The sequence below is a fragment of the Cyanistes caeruleus genome, chromosome Z (genome assembly GCF_971803275.1).
Source record: "Cyanistes caeruleus chromosome Z, bCyaCae1.hap1.1, whole genome shotgun sequence".
Lineage (NCBI taxonomy): Eukaryota > Metazoa > Chordata > Aves > Passeriformes > Paridae > Cyanistes > Cyanistes caeruleus.
This window is the reverse complement of record NC_141732.1, coordinates 63,524,575-63,544,459: the sequence shown is the minus strand read 5'-3', so window position 1 is coordinate 63,544,459 and position 19,885 is coordinate 63,524,575. Positions and strand designations below refer to the sequence as shown.

Sequence of the window (19,885 nt, the reverse complement as noted above, 5' to 3'; positions counted from 1 at the left end):
GGTCCCTGGTGGTCTCATGCCCCTACTGCATTGGCCTTTGGTCAAAAGTTCATGCCTGCTTCTGTGCTGGTGCTGTCTTTTGTTTGTTGTGTCTCCATGGACTAGAATGAGGCTGTTTGTCCCAGAAGAGCGCTGTCCTACCTCTGTGTGGCCCCTTCTCCAGCCACATCCCATTTACCACCAACTGGCTCTGCAGAGCCAGTGTTCAAGATACCCAGCTATTGGTGTTTAAGATATATATGTTACCCCTTTACTATCAGGGGTTCTAAAGAAGTGTATTTTTTTCTGATCTGTGTGCATATGTGTTTGACAAGGATTCAGGAATGTTTTACAGCTGTGCCCTTGTACCCTAAAGGAAATTCATACCTACTGAGGAGAGAATGCCAAGCATGCTGGTCCACTTTAATTTCTTCCCTAGATTTTTGTTTTCAAAGTGCTTACAATGTGCTGTTAAATGCTTTGCAGATATCTATGAAGAGAATGTCCTTGCTCCCAAGAGCTTATACTTTAAGCCTTGATGTAAACAGAGCTTTTGTAGTGGGATAACTGTCAGCAGGTTGTCTTTTACTGATGTGTTTATTCTGGTAGGTTCATAAAATGGGTACGTTTTTATTGGTTAATTCTTTAGAATGGTGCAGGTTGCTGTACTATGTGAAAAAACTGTCAGTGGAGACTTTTGAGAATAAGTACCCTTTAATCTTGCAGCAAAGCTGAAACAGAATTACAGTGGTAAAATGATTGAGTCAAATTGTGCAGATATTTAGCGTTATACAAGTCAATGTACTTTGTGCTGCTTTTATTTTGTCCTCCCTTCTAATGAGGTTATTCTGTTTAACATGTGTGGATAAAACTGTTACAGTGACAGTTCACGAATAACATCTGAGGAAGTTGCTTTGATTTCTTTTTTTTTTTTTTTTAGTAGCAGGAATAAATTCTGTCCTGCAAAGACAACTGTTTGCAGACCTCATTATAAACAGATGTGAATGAAATTTGGCATGCTTTTTGTTATGTTTTTTCTTACTCAATGTGTTTGAGTAACTGAACATGGTAACTGATGATAATGTCCTATGTGGTGCTCTCAATGCTTTCACAGTCTCCTTCCTTCATGTCTTGGGTAAGCATAGTCAGGGAAACACCTGAAATAGAGAGTTGTCTATCTGCTTTATATACTCAGCACTGGGCAAAACTTCTACCTTTTTCAACTGCTATTTCTTCCTTGTGATAATTCCAAAAGTGCAGAAGTATTCCTGGTGAATTTCCTACATAACATACGCTGACTAGTGATTAGTTCAATTACAGTGATGTAATTCACTTCACTTTCAAATTTGAATCTTGTTAAAGGGCAAGAAATGAGCATCTATCAGGCTTTTGCTAAATGGTCATGTACCATATAGTGGAATCATTACACACCAAAGTGTGTTAGAGTCTCAAGTAGGAGAAACCTGGCTTTTGTTTACCTTCAAATGTGAAGTTATTTCATGTTATGAAATACTTCACTTTTTTTTTTTTAATCTACATTTTGGTATGGTGCAAAAACAAAAAGTTAAATAGTCATTGTTTTGTTATCTGAAAGACTTAGATGATGAAGGTGATTTCTTTTTGAGTTTTCTATATTTTTGCTAAGTCTCTGTAAAGGTAAGTGTTAAGTCTGTGGCTGTACTAAAGAATGCGTTTGGTTTAATTGGTTAAAATTAATTTAATTGGTTAAAAAACTATGTTTTGACGCTGTATACTCTTCATACCTTAGAGTAAATGTTCAGATCTGACAGAGGACCTTGTTCCTTCCTTAGTGCTCTGCAGGAAACCTTAGATCTTACACTTGTTTTTAAAACATGAAGCAAGAAGGTAAATTATAAATTTTATGGATATCTTCTTTTGTTCTTCTATATTGTCCAGTGGTAGAATATATATGAGGACAGTTCTGTATTGGATGGTGGGGACATGAGATTTTGCTTGCTGTGCAGTAGCATGATTGACAAATAAGAGGCTGCTGTTGAACTGTTTCAGAAGTTTTTGTTTAACTGGTGGGAGAGACCTTCAGAAGTTCAGCTCCCTTTCCTTTCTATTAAAGGTATGAATCTTAGGCAGTAAATTTTAGAGAACCAAAACAGTTGAGAGAATTACCTAACCTAATCTTTTTTAAAAATAGTTTTTCATTGAAATGCCACAAGGGGTGACATGACACTTTCCCTTCAGAGTGTTAAAAGTTTGACTGTAAAGATGTAAACTTACTCTGTTGTTGTGGCTGTTCATTTTAACAGAGAGGAACAAAAGAAGAATCTTCAATTGGAGTGTTTTTCATACTTTTGTAGCAATTTGTGATCAGTAGAAATGCTTCCAGTTTTGAAAACTCATAAGGCTTGTGTAAGGGTTTGAATATTTTCTGTTTCATTAACATGCAAATTTTGGATAGCAAAATAACTTGAAATCAGCTTATTTTGATTTGTTGGAACTACAGGAGTTACAGAATAGTAAGGAAGATACCTAATAAACTGTGTCTTCAAAAGGGGAATGAAAATTGAGATTTACAGATTTTAAATAGAAGTATTGTTTAGACCTTACATTTAGCAGCTTGAGTTCAAATTAGTGCTTCTCTTAACTAGAGATAGCAGAGAAGGATAACAGAGAAGGATCCAGTATACTTGGAAATTTTTCTTTTGACAGAAGACGTACTTCATGTCAGAAGGAAAAAACATGGGTGGTGTGGGTTATTTTGAAGGTCTGCTTAGTTTGAAAATGTCCTGAGTGATTCTCTATACGAAAAAAGAGTGTGTAGACTGATGGCTGGGTCTTGTGCACATAGTTTCTTTGCCTAATTCAGACTAATACTTGGTAGTTTCCCTTTGGCTCATGATAAAGGGTTGAAGCCAAAATTTGAAGCTGGCTCACGATGGGAACACTGAAGGGCCAGTATTCTGACTACCTTGTTGGACCTTCTGAAATCCATACATGTGCTCTTGTTTGTTTTCTGATGAAATAAGAATTTGATATGTATACTGGAGCTCATTATCAAGGAAGCAAAGCAGTTAGTTGCAAATTGAGACACTGCGTATAACCTTTTCTTTCCCGTGCTCTCATAACAACACTATAGTGTGCTTTGATTATCACCACTTGCAATCTTCTTGTACCCATTTATAAATACTATGCTAAAAACTACATTGACAAAGTCAGGGTCATTTGTCAGATGTGTGTAGTTGGAAAGTGGAGTTAAGGGTCCCGTATGTAATTTGTGGTGTGCTGTACTTACTGTAATAATAATAATAATCTGTGAGGCGTTAGATAAAAGCTCAAAGGAATGTGCCACTTAGATATGCATACGTACTAATTTGAGATTCCCTTGGAAAATATAAGTGTGTATATCATCTCAGTGCTTTTAACATTTATTCTGTTCAAGGTTTTCTCAAATCAATTGACTGAATTTCTAAACTGATTTTCACGGAGCATCAAGAAATTTGTATCTCTTTTAATTTTGTGAATTAATGGCTTGAACCTTTCCTCCCCCCCCCTCATTGTTACTAAATTTGAAATTCCATTCACAAGCTTCAAGTATTCCTAGCTGTTGGAGTTTATATTGCCTTTTATTTTAATGGTCTTCTCACAATCTCTCAAGTTCCCAAGTGTCACAGAAACTGTTTTCTGTGAAATGATACAGACTACACAGAGACAAAGCTTAAGTATAGAAACTGAAAATACAGAACTATTTTTCATTGGTTTTCCTTGTCTTCTGGTGATGGGTTCAGCTGACAGGGTTGTTTTGGTTTTGTTTCTGTTTTTTCCCAATTTTGTCTTTACTTTAAAATTTGTTCTTCCTACAAAATTTTAGTCAGCTCCATTTAAGTAGGATGTAGATATGCCATAGTAAATACATTCCAAAGGCACACCACTTTTAGTAGATTAAATTTTTAAAATGTAGAAGTTTTGGATATTTTACTATATTATTTGCCTGGTTTTTTCTTATTATAGTAATGGCACTATATAATGGCAGGTATTCTATCTGTTCCTTCATGTTAGAACATTATGAAAAAGCAAAGCTGTTTTTGTTTATTCTCACAGTTCAGGAGAGAGTGTTACCAAATGTATCTTGTCTATAGCAATGTAACCTATTTTAAGTACTGAAGACAAGTTTCTGAACTAGAGAAATACTTTTATTTTGTTCACCGGAAGAGACTTCCCTGAGGTTGCATATGTTCAATACCAGTGGGACAGTCCCTGCCAGCTGAATACTGGTTAGACAAGCTAAACGACAACTTTAAAATTGGGTGGGGACCTTCTCTGGTCTCATGTCCTTGTCATCTTCAAGTTCTGCTGTGCTTTCTTTCTCCACCCGCAGTGAAGAAAGAATCAGGTTAGGGAACACTTAAGTAACTTGTAAGTCCATGGGGCTTGACAGGATGCTTCCAGGGGTGCAGAGGGATCCATGATAAGTGTTCCATTCTTCCATGGGTGCTGATGTTACTTCAAAGCCATTCCTTATTATCTTTGAGAGGTCTAATGGTCATTGGGAGGGGCTCTTGAGTAAGAGAAGAGAGCAAATATTAATTTTGTCGTCAGGAGAGATGAGAAGGAGAATCCAGGGAGCTACAGGCCAGTCAGCATCGCTTCAGTTCATGGGAAGGTTGTACACCAGCTGATCCTGGAAACGTGTTTCCAAACATGTGAAGGACAGGAAGGTGAGTGAGAGCAGTCAAAATGGCTTTATGAAGGGGAAATCACTTCAGCAAGCTAATAACCCTTTACAATGAGGTGACTAGCTTGGCAGATGAACAGAGAGCAATGGATGGTGTTTATCTTGACCTCAGTAAGGCTTTTGACATTGTATTCTATGACATGGTTGTGGAAAAGGTGCCTGGTATGTGTGGAGAAGTGAGCAATGAGGTGTATCCAGAGCTATCGGAATGGTGAGGTCCTCAGGGATGTGATCAGTGGCAAAAAGGCATTCGGAAGAAACTGGTACCCCAGAGTTCAGTACAGGAGCCCTTGCTATTGACTATCTTCATTAAAGTCCTAGACAGTGGGGCAGAGTTAACACTCAGCAAGTTTGCAAATAATATAAGATAGGGTGAACTGGCTCATATATACACTTGATGTTTGTTCTGTTGTGTGGAAGAATGTGGGTAGAGGACCCTCATGAAGCAAAGGGAAAGTGTGAATTTTCTGGAATGCCAGCTGCATATGCCAGCTGTGGAGAAGGACCTTGGGGTCCTTTTGAACAGCAAGCTAACCGTGAGCCAGCAATGTGTCCTCCTAACGAGTAAAATGAAAATATCTCTGGGCAACATTAGGAAGAGTGGTGCCAGCAGGTGGAGGGGAGTTCAGCTTTGTCTTGTGTTCAGCCTTGGTGAGGCCACATGTAGAGCACTGTGTCACCTTTCCAGGATGTGTAACATTGTTACAGGCTCTCTGATCCAAGAAAGGGTGAGATTTGGTGGAGATAGTTCAGTAAAGGACCACAAAGATGATAAAGAGACTGCAGTATCTGTCCAATGGGCACAGGCTGATACTTGGTTTAAAGTTCTAGGGAAGTAAAAGTTGGCTGTTAGTCTTGAAGTTTAGGAAAGTATAAGTTGGCCATTAGTCTTTCAGAGTTATCTCTGATGTTATACTTTAATTTCTCAGAAAGTCCTTTCCAAATTTAAAATTAGTAAGCCATTAAACTCTGAATTAGAATTGTGTGGAGGTGCAAATCACGAGGAAGACTTTAGTTTTGTTAATACTATTGATGGGACTAGAGACTGTAGGTACGAGATAACTGAAATCCCAAATGTTTTGATTACATCTGCTTTCTCTGCCCAGCCATCTTGCAATATTTCAGAAGGTGATTTCTTTTGCCCTGCCATCTGTAGTCTCTCATGTCCACTTATGCAGGGAGTGCCGAGATTGCCTCCAGCTCAGTTCTCACAACAGTCACTTTTCCAATTCCTACAGAGTATCCTATTCCTTCCAGAGATATTCTATGGCTATTTTTAGTGTTGTGTAAATTTTAGAGGGATTTTTTTTTTAACACTGTAAAGGTTTGATGAGCACAATTAAAACTAGAAGAAATTCTGGGTAAAGGATAGTCTTTAAAAGGGACCATGATTGATCAGGTGAATTATGTTTCTGTGTAATCAGCTGATTCCAGACTTCAGTAGGCTTTGTTTTCATGATGCATTTAAGGCCAGATTAAATACTTTTGTAAAGGAATTTGCTATTCTACTGTGTTGTCAGAAGCAGCGCAGAAGACATGATACTGTAAATTTTCCAGAGTTTGAGCTGGAAACTTTCCTATTTAATTTTTTTAATAAAAATATTTATTTTAATTTTTAATTTTATTTTTACTTTATTTGAAATTTATTTTTAGTTTAGCTTGGTTTTTAGTTTATTTTATTTTTCATTTTTTTAAATTTATTTTAAAGATTTATCTGTGCTGTTTCCAGTGTTTTATAGTTCCCAGGCATGGGGAAAATATAGTCTAGTTTTGTCTTCATGTCTTATACTTTTTCTTCATAGTGTTTGGCAGCACAAGTGCTTCCTGGACTAGTGCTGCATTTAAGTCAGGTGGTACATACACACGATTCTGTCTGTAAGTGGCTCTGCAATTACACTGTTCTGAGTCTATGTGACTGCAGTGTATTCCCATTTTTTTGTGCTACACAGAGAAACAATTTCTGCCACTCTGGAGTGACAGATGCTTGCTGGGGTTCTGCACTGTGCTTAGCCTGTGGTGCTCTTGGACTTCACAGTGGTTGGAAAGTACTGCCATGTACTGCCAGTCTGCCTGCTTGGTGAAACTGCCCCAGAATGAAGGGCATGAAGTCCATGACTAACATGACTGTGGTGGTAGCAGTCCCAAATGTAGCACAAATGATGTGAGAATGAGCAAGCATTTTTTCTGCCTGTTGTCACCCCCTCTCCCCCAATAAATAAATAGATGAGAAAAAAACCAAGTATTAAAATAAATTAATTCTTACTGCAAGCGGTTACATAACTTTATTAAAACATGACAAATTGTGTTTGTTAACGCCAAGATGTACTCCGTAACACTATTTCAGCTAATTTGTTTATCTGGATGTCCTTGTTCTCTGTATTTCATGCCCTTGTTTTATGTGAGAACTGAGTGGTGGAGGTTTTAGTTTATGAACAAGCTTTGCAAATGAAACTTAAAGGTTAGTAAGTTTGCTTGTCCCAGTAATAGTGAATTAATGGTTGCAGGTAAGGTGAAAAGTTTAATATTAAGGTGAAGTTTGAGGAAGCATTTTGCTAAAGTAATCTGAAAGCAGGATAGTCTGAAAGTTCATGAATAGAAAGGTGTTTCCTGCTTTTGTGTCATATTGAATTTTGTTTGTGTTATTGCAGGAAAAAACCAGAATTTTACTTACATTTTGGTTGCAATATTTCTTTTTTGTGCTTAAATGTTAGTTTTTTAAACTGTATTGATTTCAAATAGCAGGGGAGAGAGAAAAAAGTTGCTGGAGAGATATCACTCTTGAGTGGTTGGCACTGAAAATAGGGAAAAAGTGAATTAGCTTTTACAGTGTTATCTTTGTATAATGCATCATCCTGCATGTTAAACTCTTTGGTTACAACTATTAGCGTCTGATTTAGAAGTGTAATAGAAAACTACAGGTTCAAATATTTATCTAAACCTTAAAGCTTTTTCAGAATATTGTTCCTGTAGTCTTCAGGTTCGTGTGTCTGTCCAGCTTCAATATACTGTGATTGATTGCCTTGTGATTCTGGTGGTATTTTGGATTAACACATCTCCTTTCTTGCTGAATTTTTCTCCTTCAGATGTTCATAACCACTTTTTAAATGCATCTTATATCTTCATTTTGTGAGGCAAAGTAAGCCAGATAGTTTCCTTAGACATTTCATGTCCCTGATCACTGAAATAGTTTGTTATTGCACCAAGTAAAATCTTGAATTCCTATGCTGTTATTCTTAAGTGTGATTTCACTTTTTCTGTGGGAATTTAAAAAGGGAAAATGTAGTAGTGCGAGGATAATTGACTATAGTCTTTAATGTTTGATTTCTTAATTTAATTTGGTAAGTACAAGATAAACCAATGGTACTTGTTTTTAGCTTCATTTTTGGTTTTTTTTGCAGATTTGGGTGTTGACCCTAGGTGTTGATTCTTATCCTTTCCCAGAAGTCTTGACTCCTGATGGATGCAATTGCTTTCAGATTCTCATTTCATAGCATGTTACTTATTTTTGTAAACTGGAGACAGTACATAATTTTTTCCCAGATGCTATGCAGATAACACAAATTTCTTTAGAATATGGGGTTTTCCTGCTGTTTTACAACTGTTGAGAAATAGTTTCTTACCAAAGAAGGCTTCAAAAGAACCTTATTGACTCAATAATACACAAAAGCCCAGTCCAGCCTTTTCTGTGTGTTGGTTGAGTTTATTTGGTGCAGTGCTCTTATTTCAGCTGCAAATGTGGCTTGAAGTAGATGGCTGAGGAATATTTATGACAAATATCTTCACTGTACATCATCTGTAACCAGCTGTTCATTATTCCTTGGCAGTCACTGCCTTGTTATTGAAGATAATACTTCACAAAACTATAGAATTAAATTTTGTTTAATTGAATATTGGATTAATTTCTGCATATTACTTAAAGCAAAATTCTTTAGACTTCTTTGAGATCCCTCCCTCAGGATGTAAAACTTAAGAGTAGGATTTCTTTGCTCTTAACTATTCTATTATTCACAACACAGCAACATGTTAATTTCATCTAAATTTATGGGCTACGAAAGACTTCTTTTACTGAGGTCACTAAGATCACTACACATTACTTGAATTGGTCACAAGAGGCTATTGCTGAGATGAGACAATAGTTTGACCAGTCTGACTAAAGGCATAAGTGTATTTGAGTGCTAATAGTATGAGGATAGCACTTTTCAGTGTATTTTTCTTACCTTTCTAGAATGGTGCAGCTTTGCTTAAGCAGCTGAGAGCCTGAGCCAAGTTAGTTTTTGCTACAGTTAGATTGAAAAATGGCAGATCTGTGCTAATAGGGAATGGTGGCTTAAACATTAATGATAAATTTTGGACCTGCTCTTTTGTTACCAAGAGAGTTTCTGAAAGCCCTGGAATTGATTTTGAATCTATGGTGTTTACCTCACTAAGTTTACTTCTGATAGCTCTATTAATGCTGGGGATACATCAGCTACTTTATTAGTGTTACTGAGCAGTGTTTGTGTGGTGTGTGTGCAAGAGAAAACTTGCTAGTAGACGTATGGTTTCAGGTCAGTGTAATAAAAGCAATTTTATGCTAATAGATGACTTTCATTCTGTTAAAATACTTTAAATGTTGTTTTTGTCTAATTTAAAAATAATAGATAATATGTATCTGAATAAAGTTTGCAGATGCTTTGGTCCATGCAGAATGCAAACACATCTCTGACTTCTTGGGATAGCTTAGGTCGGGGACCTTAATAGCAGGGAAATAAGGTAGAAAAAAACCTTTTTAATGTTAGAATAATTTGCTAGTTGTTGGTCAAGCTTAAGTTGGAAAACAAGCAAGAAACACACTAGTGTTGGCAACCAAGCTGATCATAAAGGTTTTAAGCATAGTAAATCCTGCCTGTGGCAGCAGAGGTGCCTTGCTGACATCCCATTCTTATGCTTTGTGATCTGTTTTGAGTTTATCAAAAATACCTTCCTCAGAAATAAGAATATTCTAGAGCGATCAAGTATGTGTCAGATCATCTGAACAGAGATCATGATGATATTAATTTTTTTTTGTATATAGGGCAAACTTGTTGACAACATCAGAAGGCTAGCAGCTGTAAGAATGTTTATGAAACCTGGTAAAATACACAACCAGCAACTTTAAGTTGGGTAGGCTATGTCCTCTAAGGCAGTTTTAAAATGTTTTTTCCTGACCTGCCCTTTGTTTCCCAGTTTAATTATGCTGAGATATTTGTGTCTGTTCAAAGTTAGAAAGGTTTAATATTGAAAGTACTCTCTGTTCCCTTGTCTAATTGCTAGACCAGGCATATGTACAATTAGGTGAAAGAAAATATTTTCTTGACTTCAGTGTGGAGTATCCACAGGGGCTGTTTTTCATGTTAACTGCAAGCCTCTGAGTTTGGTCAGGTAGTGTTCTAGAAATACATCTGTGCTTTTTTTTTCTTGCTGTTTTTTTATCAAAACTACTTGGAAGAATTAATCCTAAGAGTTTGACTTTTGATGGGCTTATTGAAACTTAACACATAGATTGTTGCTGACTTTGTGCTCTGAGTATTGTGTAGTTTTGGCCCAGGTCTCTGTGTTTGCCATTTAAGTTTCTTTGTAAGAAAAAGACTGACTCATCTGACAGAGCAGCACTATCAACAGATTTTTAGAGCTTTTTTAGCTGAGAACATGAGGAAGACTTGAATCTGCTTTGAGAAAAAATTTTGCATGAAGAAATAGGCAGCCAGTGTCAGTGAGCTGTGGGAAAAGGTCGTTTTACAAAATACCTTTCCAGTCCTTGGATACTTTGTGATCACCCAGTCTTTTGTGCAAAGGATAAAAGGTAAAGATGTTAGTGAGTTAATAAACTCTTCTCATGACAGTTGCATAAATAATGCTAGGAAGGTTGACTAGTTTTCTAAAAACAGTAAGATAAATCTATTAATTGTTTCCCATTGTTAGTGGATTTGCTGTCCTGTACTTAATAGCTGATGCCCCAATAACTTGGTGATACATTGCAAAATCTTTATGTTCTTCCTTGGTATAAACCTAATCTTACCCACAGTTTTTCAGACTGAAGTGCCTCAGTCTGAAGACTTGATTGTTGTGTCAATCTTACAGTACTGAAAATCTGTCTTGATAATTTCTGAGGATATCATGATTCTTGCTTGGAATGAGAACTGTGTTTAAATTAAGGGGAAGACATTTTTTTTCTTGCTGGAATCTGCTCAGATTTGTTGTTTCTTAATTTAACATCTCTTGATTCATTTGTAAACATATGCCCTTTTGTATACTGTTGCTGAATGGGATATATCAGTAAAAATGAACATGATTCTTTTTAGGAAGAGAAACCATTTCTGTGATGGTTCATTTATATTTTATTAGTTTGATATAACTGGAAATACTTAGAAAATTTCTCTTGATTTCTTGTTGAAGTTGGTTTAGGAGTGAGTTGAATGACTTCAGCAGAGTAATCTATAGTTAGTTATTTGGGTGATGCATACCTTTACCCGTGTCTCTATTTAACTATAATAATTGTACGTCCTACCTTACAGTTTAACTATGGTATTCGAGGTACTGAAAAACTTAAATATGAGCTCACTAAAATGAAACAGCAGCTCAACTAACTATCATTTTACACTAAGTTAAATCTAACAAATCTGTTAGACTTCGTTTTAGAAGCTGGAACAGTCTTGTCTGTCAATGGAAATCTGCAGTAGCCTGCAATATTCTGGTTCAGGCCAGAGAGAAACCATAATTATGAGCTACCAAGTTCAGATTCCAGATCTCTTACTAGTACAGCAATTGTTCTAGTTTTGCTGTAATGTTTACAGCAGCCATAGATTAAAGTGAACTGTATCTGTTCCCACTAACAGATTTGCATTCTGCTGTGCAGAGATGTAGAATCCAGGTTTATTTGGGCCTCCCTATATAATATGTGTGGATGTTTATTATGTTTTCACTAGCTGGATTTCTAATAGCTTGTATATCATACTTAAAATACTTTTGAATCATAGACCATTTTGCAGGGACTAGCTGCAGAGCCTGATTCTCTTGCCCTACTATAATTTGGAAGTGTTTTATCCATTTCTTTCCTGTCTGTGCTACATTTCAGCTTCAGGTGATATAGTTCACATTACCTTGTGTTCTCTTGCTTGTTGAGAAATATTTTCTTACATGTGAGAAGAATGTAGGGTAGTAAAAGTATTCCTGGGTTTTAATCGTAAACCATTACATTCTTTGACCTGTTTTCAAATTAGAGAATTTTACTGGATTTTGACACTCTGGACACATAGACTCTATTTCCATTGAAGCTAGAGACATTGTGAGGTTTGTGATGAGCCCAAGAATCTAGGCTTTTCATAAGGAACTTTCATATGGCAGCTGAAACTAGTTGTTAGGGATTAATTAAAAACAATCATCTTCTAGGAGGCTAATAAAATAGCTCACAAAATCCCTTCTAGATAGTACCAGAAAGTGTTTTAGCAAGCTAAATTTGCCATAGTACTTTGGATCAGACCTTATATAAGATGCTCCATCCCATTTATAAGAGGACATAAAGAAAGAAATGTTACAGTTATATTTTCATGATTCCTGTGATATATTTGATTTATGTAACACTTTAGTAATAAAATAAGTAATAAGAGATTTGATGCTGTAAATGAGATGAGGATAGTTAGATTCTAAATCTGATCTGTGAGGAAAATAATATGGGAAAACAGAAAGGAAGTACCGAACAAAAGACTGCAAGTGTAATCCACTTGTAACAGAAGCATGTAAAAGAATTTATTTCTTTTCTTCTGATTACAGGGACTTGCCATGAGGTGCTAAGCCTTTTTTCATTGATTCGGAGAGACTGGACCTAAATGGCGCAGCATGACTTTGCTCCAGCCTGGCTTAATTTTCCTACACCACCATCATCAACAAAGGTATGTTTTGCATTGTTCTTTCGAAAAGGCTCTCTCATGATTAGGGATATCTAAACGTCATAGCTTCAATCACAGTAAAAACGCAAATCGCTTCATGAGTACTGTAATGACAGATGACTCCAGTAGAGTTTTTTGCTTCAGCAGTTTAGTTTATTGAAAGAAGCACATGTTTGGCCTTGGCTGTGGTTGGTTTAAGATTGCCTTTGTCAGGTGTTTAAAATTAGTTACTGTGTTCCGTGCTAGAAGCACTAAGATAGACCATGTATTTGATGTTCACGCTTCTGATTTTTAGTTCTGTCCTGTAAAGTTTGCAGGAGTATTATTCTGTCATCCAAGTGATTAAAGCTATGCTTTTTTAGACTTTCTGAAATGCCCTTGCAGTTGATGGTGGAATGCTTGTTGCTACTGGTAGAGTGTGATGCTTTCATACTGTTAGGCATCTTCACTCTGGTTGTTTCATCTAGACTACTGTTACTTTATATAATGGGACAGCTTAGAAATGGTAAATAATAATCTCTTAATTGTTAAAATTTTTAAATATTCCTGGAAGTCTTGAGTATGGTTGTCTCAGAAATGCTTCTTCTTAGTCTGCCTTTCTATTCTTTCTTAATTTGTGCAAATGCAGAAGCAGAGTCAGCACTGGATATTAAAACTCCTGTCATCTGCTTCCCTATTTGTGGGCCTATCTTTATTATAATAGTTAGAATTCAATATTTATATCTGCTCCTATGAGAATTGCTTTGCTTTTCCTTATCTTATAAGCTTTGTGCAGTCTTTCATGTCCATGGAAAAGACATAGCCTTGAGAAACTTATGGCAATAGGCTTGTGGTTTAAATGCACAGATAGTGAGCAGTGTTAGCAGTTTCTAATGCTTCAATTCTGTATGTCTACACAAACATAAACACGTTTTTTTGAGTCGCAACACTGAATGTCATTATTTATATCACTCCGTTTATGTCTCTTGAACCCTGACCTAGTTAGAATCTTCGTTTAGCGTAATCTGGTTTTGGGAATGTAAAGCCTATCTGTTCCAGGATACACAGTGTCTGAAAATCCAAATTAAGAAGCAGTCTCTTTGTTTTCATTCTTTGTGATTTCTGATGCATTCAACTCTTTTGATCTGATTTTTTCAATGTAATACGTTTTAAATTGGAAAAGTATTTGAAGCTTAATATGGTGTCACAAATGGAAAACAATTTTCACTACATATTTAAAGAGTCAGCTGCAAGAGCTTTACCTGCATGCTTTTTGTATAGCAGGATAAAAGTAAGTTCCAGAAGTAGTCTAGTGCCACTAGAACATTTCTGAGGTATGGGTTTTGTCATGTCATTTCTGAATGGTATGAAATTTTGTTGCAAGTATATTTTTTGGCTCCTGTTCTCTTCCATGATTCTTTGCTTCATGGAGTTTAATTAGATTTTCTTTTCTTTCAAAAGCTCCATGTTGTATGCTTACTCTGTTGTAATGTTTGTGTATCATTGTTGTAATGTACCTTATTTTCCTGTATTGCCTACTGCCTCGATGAGCATTTGTGATATACAGCATGTTTGGATCTTAACTGCTTGAAAAATCTGTTTGCAGTTCTTACAGAATAAGACTTGTGATTCCTTGAAAGACAGGTCACGTGAATTTGTGGCCCCTCTCTATATCCTAAAATAGACTTATTTTCTGCTGTATATCAAAAAAGCAGAAGAGAACAGCAGATAAGAGGGATGGAGTTGAAGAGGAAGGGGCTGAGGAAGGCAAGGTGCCTTATGTTTCGCACAGAATGGAGCTGGGTGAGACTGTGGTATCAACAATATTTAGACTTGAGAAATAGAAGCTGAGTTCTGCTTGGTCAGTCTTTATATTCCTGAAGTGTAATCACTTCCAGGAATTACATGTACAGGAACCTGGTTCCCCCTTGAACCGTTGGTTGCTGAGATTTTTTTCCTTGCACAGCTCAAGGTTGGCATTATAGAAACCTGCTAGGTGGAAGCTGTGATAGTGAAGAAGCTTTTTAATGTAACATACATATTGCAGCTTGATTGAAATCCATCTCATCTATTGCTGCTGATTTCCTTTAAATAGCAAGCTTTTCTCGTCTCTCTGTCAATTATACAGCAAAATCCACCTAAATAGGTGTCTATGTTGTGTATTTTTTCAGGTCGGGAGCTAATGTGTTTGCACAGTGCAGTCTTGCAGGTGGGCATGTGGAATGGGAAGGTGTTATAAACAGTGAAACCATCTTGGGATATGGACAAAACTTTTAAGAAAGTATTGCTGTAAAAAGGGTATGGGGACATTGCAGATAGAGCCAATTTTACAAGTTCACTTTCTTGTTAAGTAGTTAGACTTCCTGTATTTCTTAAAATCTGTGTTGTTTCTATCCCTTTCCCTTGATTGGCTGAACTGAGTCAGATAATTTCTCAATTTACATAAGTTGCCAATAAATTTCCTTTTGATTACAGAGGTTACCGTCATCTCTGCCTTGAGAGGCTTCATAGATGGATACCTCCATCATGTGGGGAAAATGCAAACTGCATGATCTTTGCACACTGTTTAGAAGCATCAGATTCATTATAGCATGTGCAACTCAAACACGATGCATAAAATACTGTCAGTTATACTTTGTGAAAATGTTGATTTTTCATAAAATTGAGTTTTGGAGTTAAAAGGAAAAAAAAAGTTAAATTCCAAAAGCAGTATTAAGAGGTTGTTGTACGTAAACGAGCACATGAAACCTCTTCTGAATTTTCACCTAAGACTGGCAGATCTAGCACTTTCTGAAATTTTTGGCAGCTTAGTCAAAATCTGTTTAAGGATTTCCATTCACTTAAATATTTCAACTAATTTGGTAAATTTTGAAGTACTTTTATTTTCATAATTTTTTGCAGTTTTCTGGTTTTGCTCTCTCCAAGGAGAGTTTGTAAAGTATTTCACATCCCAGGCCTCAGATTGACAGGGTAGTCCTTGTACATTTGGCTTCTGTACAATTTAAAAAACATGCTTTGATTTTTAAATATATACTTATTTGTGTTTGAATTTTAAATGGTGAATATTGAACAGCACCTTGAGCTCTACAGCGGCATTATCCATAGAGCTTTGGCTATCTTTTTTTGTGTGTGTGATTTCCGTGGGGTAGGTAGGAAGAAGGAAGTAATTTCAAAGGTATGGCCAGAGAGAAGCTAAAAGGAAGACATGGATTGTGTAAGGCAAGATTTTTTTTTTTTTGTTTAATATCTTCAGGTAAGAATTTTAGTAAGGATGTGGTTATAGTTCTTCATGCTATTATCAAAATAAGATTTTAGTTTACTATTTCCTACTGATACATTAAAGATTTATTTCTTTAAAATTTCTCTTATGTGTGCATATAAGATAAAAATTTGAAGTATCTTTGTGAATTTGGACACTTCTGGTTCTAGAGCTTACCAGTATTTCATAATTACTTGTATTCGCTTTTTAAAATTATAATTACAAGATTAATGCATTATGCTTTATTTGGGTATAGCTGCCGTGGGTGGAAGTGATTCCTTGCTTTCTCTGGAATACATGTATGTAGTTTCTGAAAATCCAGATTAAGATCCCATACTTCTTTTCTGCCTTCCAAATTGTGATCTTCTGTCCTTTCTTACCTTTTAAAAAAATATTTTAAAAATGACATGCAACACGTGTCATTTGTGCTCTGTTTTGCTGCCAAAACGAAGTAGACACTACTTTTTACCTTGTGTCACAGGCATGTGACGTAGAGGCTGTTTCAGTGTCCTGGAGCAGAAGATGCAGCTTCCACTTTGTTAGCCCGAGAGATGATGACACAGCTCTGAATGTGAGGACTGCTGCATTGTCTGTTATTCAAAGTTCTTGTAAGGATGAATTTTGTATACCGTGAGCAATGTGCATGTTACACTGCTGATGATTAAGTTTTGTTCATAATCAGATCTCAGGTCTACCACTTATGCTTCCTTTCAGTCATCGCTGAATTTTGAGAAACATTCTGAAAATTTTTCGTGTACAGAAAATCGTTACGAAGCAAATCGCAGAAGACACAATTCTTCAGAGGGGTTTGATCCTAACATTGGAAGGTCAAATGGAGGTATAATTTATGGAACACTGTGAATATGTTTGCATCATTTCTTTGTAGCACTAGCTAGAAAGAAAGTCTGATGATGATAGCTCATCTATGCAAAATTCTTCTTCTGTAGTAAAAGAATGATAATGGAATGACACATCTGGGAGAGGATGTAAGCACTAAGGATTCGTTAAGCTAATATGATTCCAAGTGTATTTCTCTCTTGAGCAGAATAAGAGTGTTGATTAATACTCTAGCTAACAGCGTATATACATGAGCAGCCATGAAAAGAGTTTGACTTGGTGTAGCATTGGCTGGCTATCTTCTCTCTCTGGCACTGTTTTGTAAGATCTTCCCTGCTGCTTATGTGAATGGAAATGTGTTTCCTGTGCTACTGTATCCCAGTGCATAGAGCTTGTGATTAAATTTTTTTAACAATTCTGCGGAGTAAAATATTCTTTTTAATTTGTTTGTAATTACGTTTCTTTAAAATTTAAAAATTCAAGGGCATTTTGGGCGAAAAGAGAGGAATGGTTGGCGTTCACAAGGCAGAAATGGTCCAGAAAATATAAACCATCGTGGAGGGTACCATGGTGGAGGTTCCCGTACTCGTTGCACCACCTTCCATTGTGGAAAAGGCCAGGGACTGCATGGGAACAGTGTACCTGATAATGAAACACACAAAAAGGAAGACAAAGAAGTACCTAACCAGTTTGAAGCTGAAGATTTTGTAAGTAAATTGTAATTACATTTAAAAAGGTTTTACTTTGCCTGCAAGTACCATATTGTCCATTATAAGTTGCTTAATGAGATTTCATCAGTTTCAGATTGTCATAAAAGGAATTACCCATAGGTAAGGGAATGTTAGTAGTTTGTTATTTTGTTTCTTATTTTATATCTAGAGTTTGTTACTGTATGCTTATTATTGTTACTTGTGTATTTAAGTAAAACTACAGTTGGATTCCCATCTGCTGTGGTATGTGTATATATTAAATTCTACACAGGTGTCTTATTTGAGTCTGAAATAGGAACAAAGTAATCTTGATGCCTGTGGACTTCTAAGATCCCCTGCTTTGACCCACAATTAGGATGTAATTGAAAGGATGGTCTTCCGCTTTGAAGAAACATACATTGCTGTTTTGCTGTTTTTTTGCTGTCACTGGGCAGTTCACGTAATGACATTGGCAGCTGCCTGAGAGATTTTATTGGAGAAGAGCAACAAGTGAGCATTGACCTGTTTGGTTCATGTGGCAGGTGTTTAGTCTGTCAGCAGAGGTCATGCTGCTGGTATTACTGTGATTCTTTATTTCATCCCACAACTCAAGAGTTACTTTTTTAATAATAACAAAACTTCTTTTCAGCCGTCTTTAAACCCTGAATGTGAGAGGGACCCAAACCAGAATAAATCTCTAGCTGCAGGTGTGTGGGGTGAGTATTTTTGACGTTTTTAAATGCAAAAATGTAGTCAAGATCTGAAGTTGTTTTATTTGAAATACAAGCCTCTTTTAGAATTACAAAGGTATAGATTGAGAAGACTTCAATATTATTACAATATCGGTATCTTTTTGTTAGAAGATAACACTTCCAATATGAATATCAGTCATTAAGTCTGTAGACGCAGTCACAACTAGTATTCTTTTCCAGAAGTAGTGTACATCTTTTTTTTTTGTAAAGATGTCAATAAATCTTCACCTTTATTTTCAAGAGGAAATGCAATGAAAGTTGTTCACCTGAATTAATGGTGTTGATTGCTAGCTCAAAGCTTTGGAAAAGAATGCTACTGACTCATTAGATGTGTTGGAAGAATTTGGAGAGAAACCTGGGAGAGCTGGAAGGGCAGGTTAGCTTGCAGAAATTGAAGGTCTCTTTCTGGAAGCAAATGTCTTAGGCTGTTGGTTGTGTTTGTGTAGTATTTGTATGACAAATACAATCCTGAGCATGGAGCAGACCTGTAATTTGGATTGTTTTCTCATCCTCACCTGATGGTTTGGCTATCACTTAACAATTCTAATGGGCTTTGTGTAGTCAATTGTTAACCCCTAGAAGGTGGTAGCTTTAGATGGCAGGGGTTTTAAAGTAATAAATGTACTCAAAATAAGAATATTTCTCTTTATTTGAAAAAAATTAATTAAACATGAAAATTTTTACTTGTCTACTTAGACTACTGCTAATACTGCTAATAATGAGACTTAAAAAGTACTTTAATCTGTTGATTCTTTTTCTCATACTTAAGCAGTATTTTTTGCACACTAAAGTAATATTAGATATAGACCAGCCCCTCAATATAAATATCTAATTGCTGTAAACCTTTGCAGCATCATAAATTATTAGACAGCTTTCTGGTTTTATGTTGTTATCAGCTTTCATGTAATAATCTGTCTTTCAATAAAACAGTCTTGTTTAGTCATTGAAAAACTGAAATGAAGGCTGTTATTATTCCCTTTAGAATGAAACAATATTCAGGACAGAGGAGTGTTACAATCCTTTCTAATACCTGTTAAAATATACACATCTCTTAGATTCCATTTTACTTTGCATATATGTGATGAGAGCCTGTGAGTATTATGAAAAACCTTGCTATGAGGTTTGATGAGAATGAAGCTTACAGTTATGCTAACTATTTTTTATCATCTACCTGCTAAACAAAGCAAAAGTCATGTATGCTTTTAAGTGTTATGTATGCTTTTATAGGGTTTGTTGTTTTGGTTTTTTTAAACAGAGGATATAATGACTGTGTGAAGTAGAATTGCTTGCAGGGAGAGGAGATATTCAGTGGAAAGGCTCTTAATTCAATGTTGGAATGCATGGACAAAAAATACATTTTTCCACTTTTTTTGACAATTTTAGAACTGTTTTTAATAGATGTTCCTTAACACTGCTGAATAGCAAATTTTCTAGTTTGACAGCTGACTATATGTCTCCTAATTCGTGCTCCAATGAATGTGGAAATTTTGTCCTGTTATGTCCATCTGAATCATGGTGCTAGACAAACTGGTTGTTGCCATGCAGGGCACATCTTGTCTCATGTTTATAGAATCTCAGTGCAGAGCTCTAAACTGAGCTGTTAATAAATATATAACTAATTATTCTTTAGGAAATCATAAGGAGAATGTGAAAGTCATAATCTCTTTTATTTGGGTAGCTATCAACAACAGTATTTTGATTTTAGAATTGCTATGCAGCAGTCTCTAGAACTGTGTAGCAGGCTTATTTGAAGAATGTATTTTCTTTCAAAAAGTGCA

The 19,885-nt window shown here is 36.0% G+C and overlaps 1 protein-coding gene across 21 annotated transcripts in view; it reads left to right on the top strand.

Annotated features, from left to right (window-relative positions):
- The window catches only part of GPBP1 (GC-rich promoter binding protein 1), a 36,371-nt gene that overhangs the window by 4,574 nt on the left and 11,912 nt on the right, over positions 1-19,885 (top strand). For 11 of the 21 annotated variants that reach the window (XR_015280638.1, XR_015280639.1, XM_086868308.1 and 8 more), the window contains exons 4-7: positions 12,476-12,594; positions 16,544-16,667; positions 17,150-17,373; positions 18,005-18,071. Coding sequence is in view for 18 of the 21 variants with exons in the window: in XM_086868308.1 (XP_086724434.1) it covers positions 12,532-12,594; positions 16,544-16,667; positions 17,150-17,373; positions 18,005-18,071 (478 nt within the window). In the remaining 3 variants the exon portion in view is untranslated. Of the gene's footprint in view, positions 1-1,790; positions 1,846-4,551; positions 4,671-12,475; positions 12,595-14,741; positions 14,780-16,310; positions 16,401-16,543; positions 16,668-17,149; positions 17,374-18,004; positions 18,072-19,885 lie in introns of those variants that run through there. The other 10 variants (XR_015280637.1, XM_023944575.2, XM_086868313.1 and 7 more) reach the window with 4 other exon arrangements.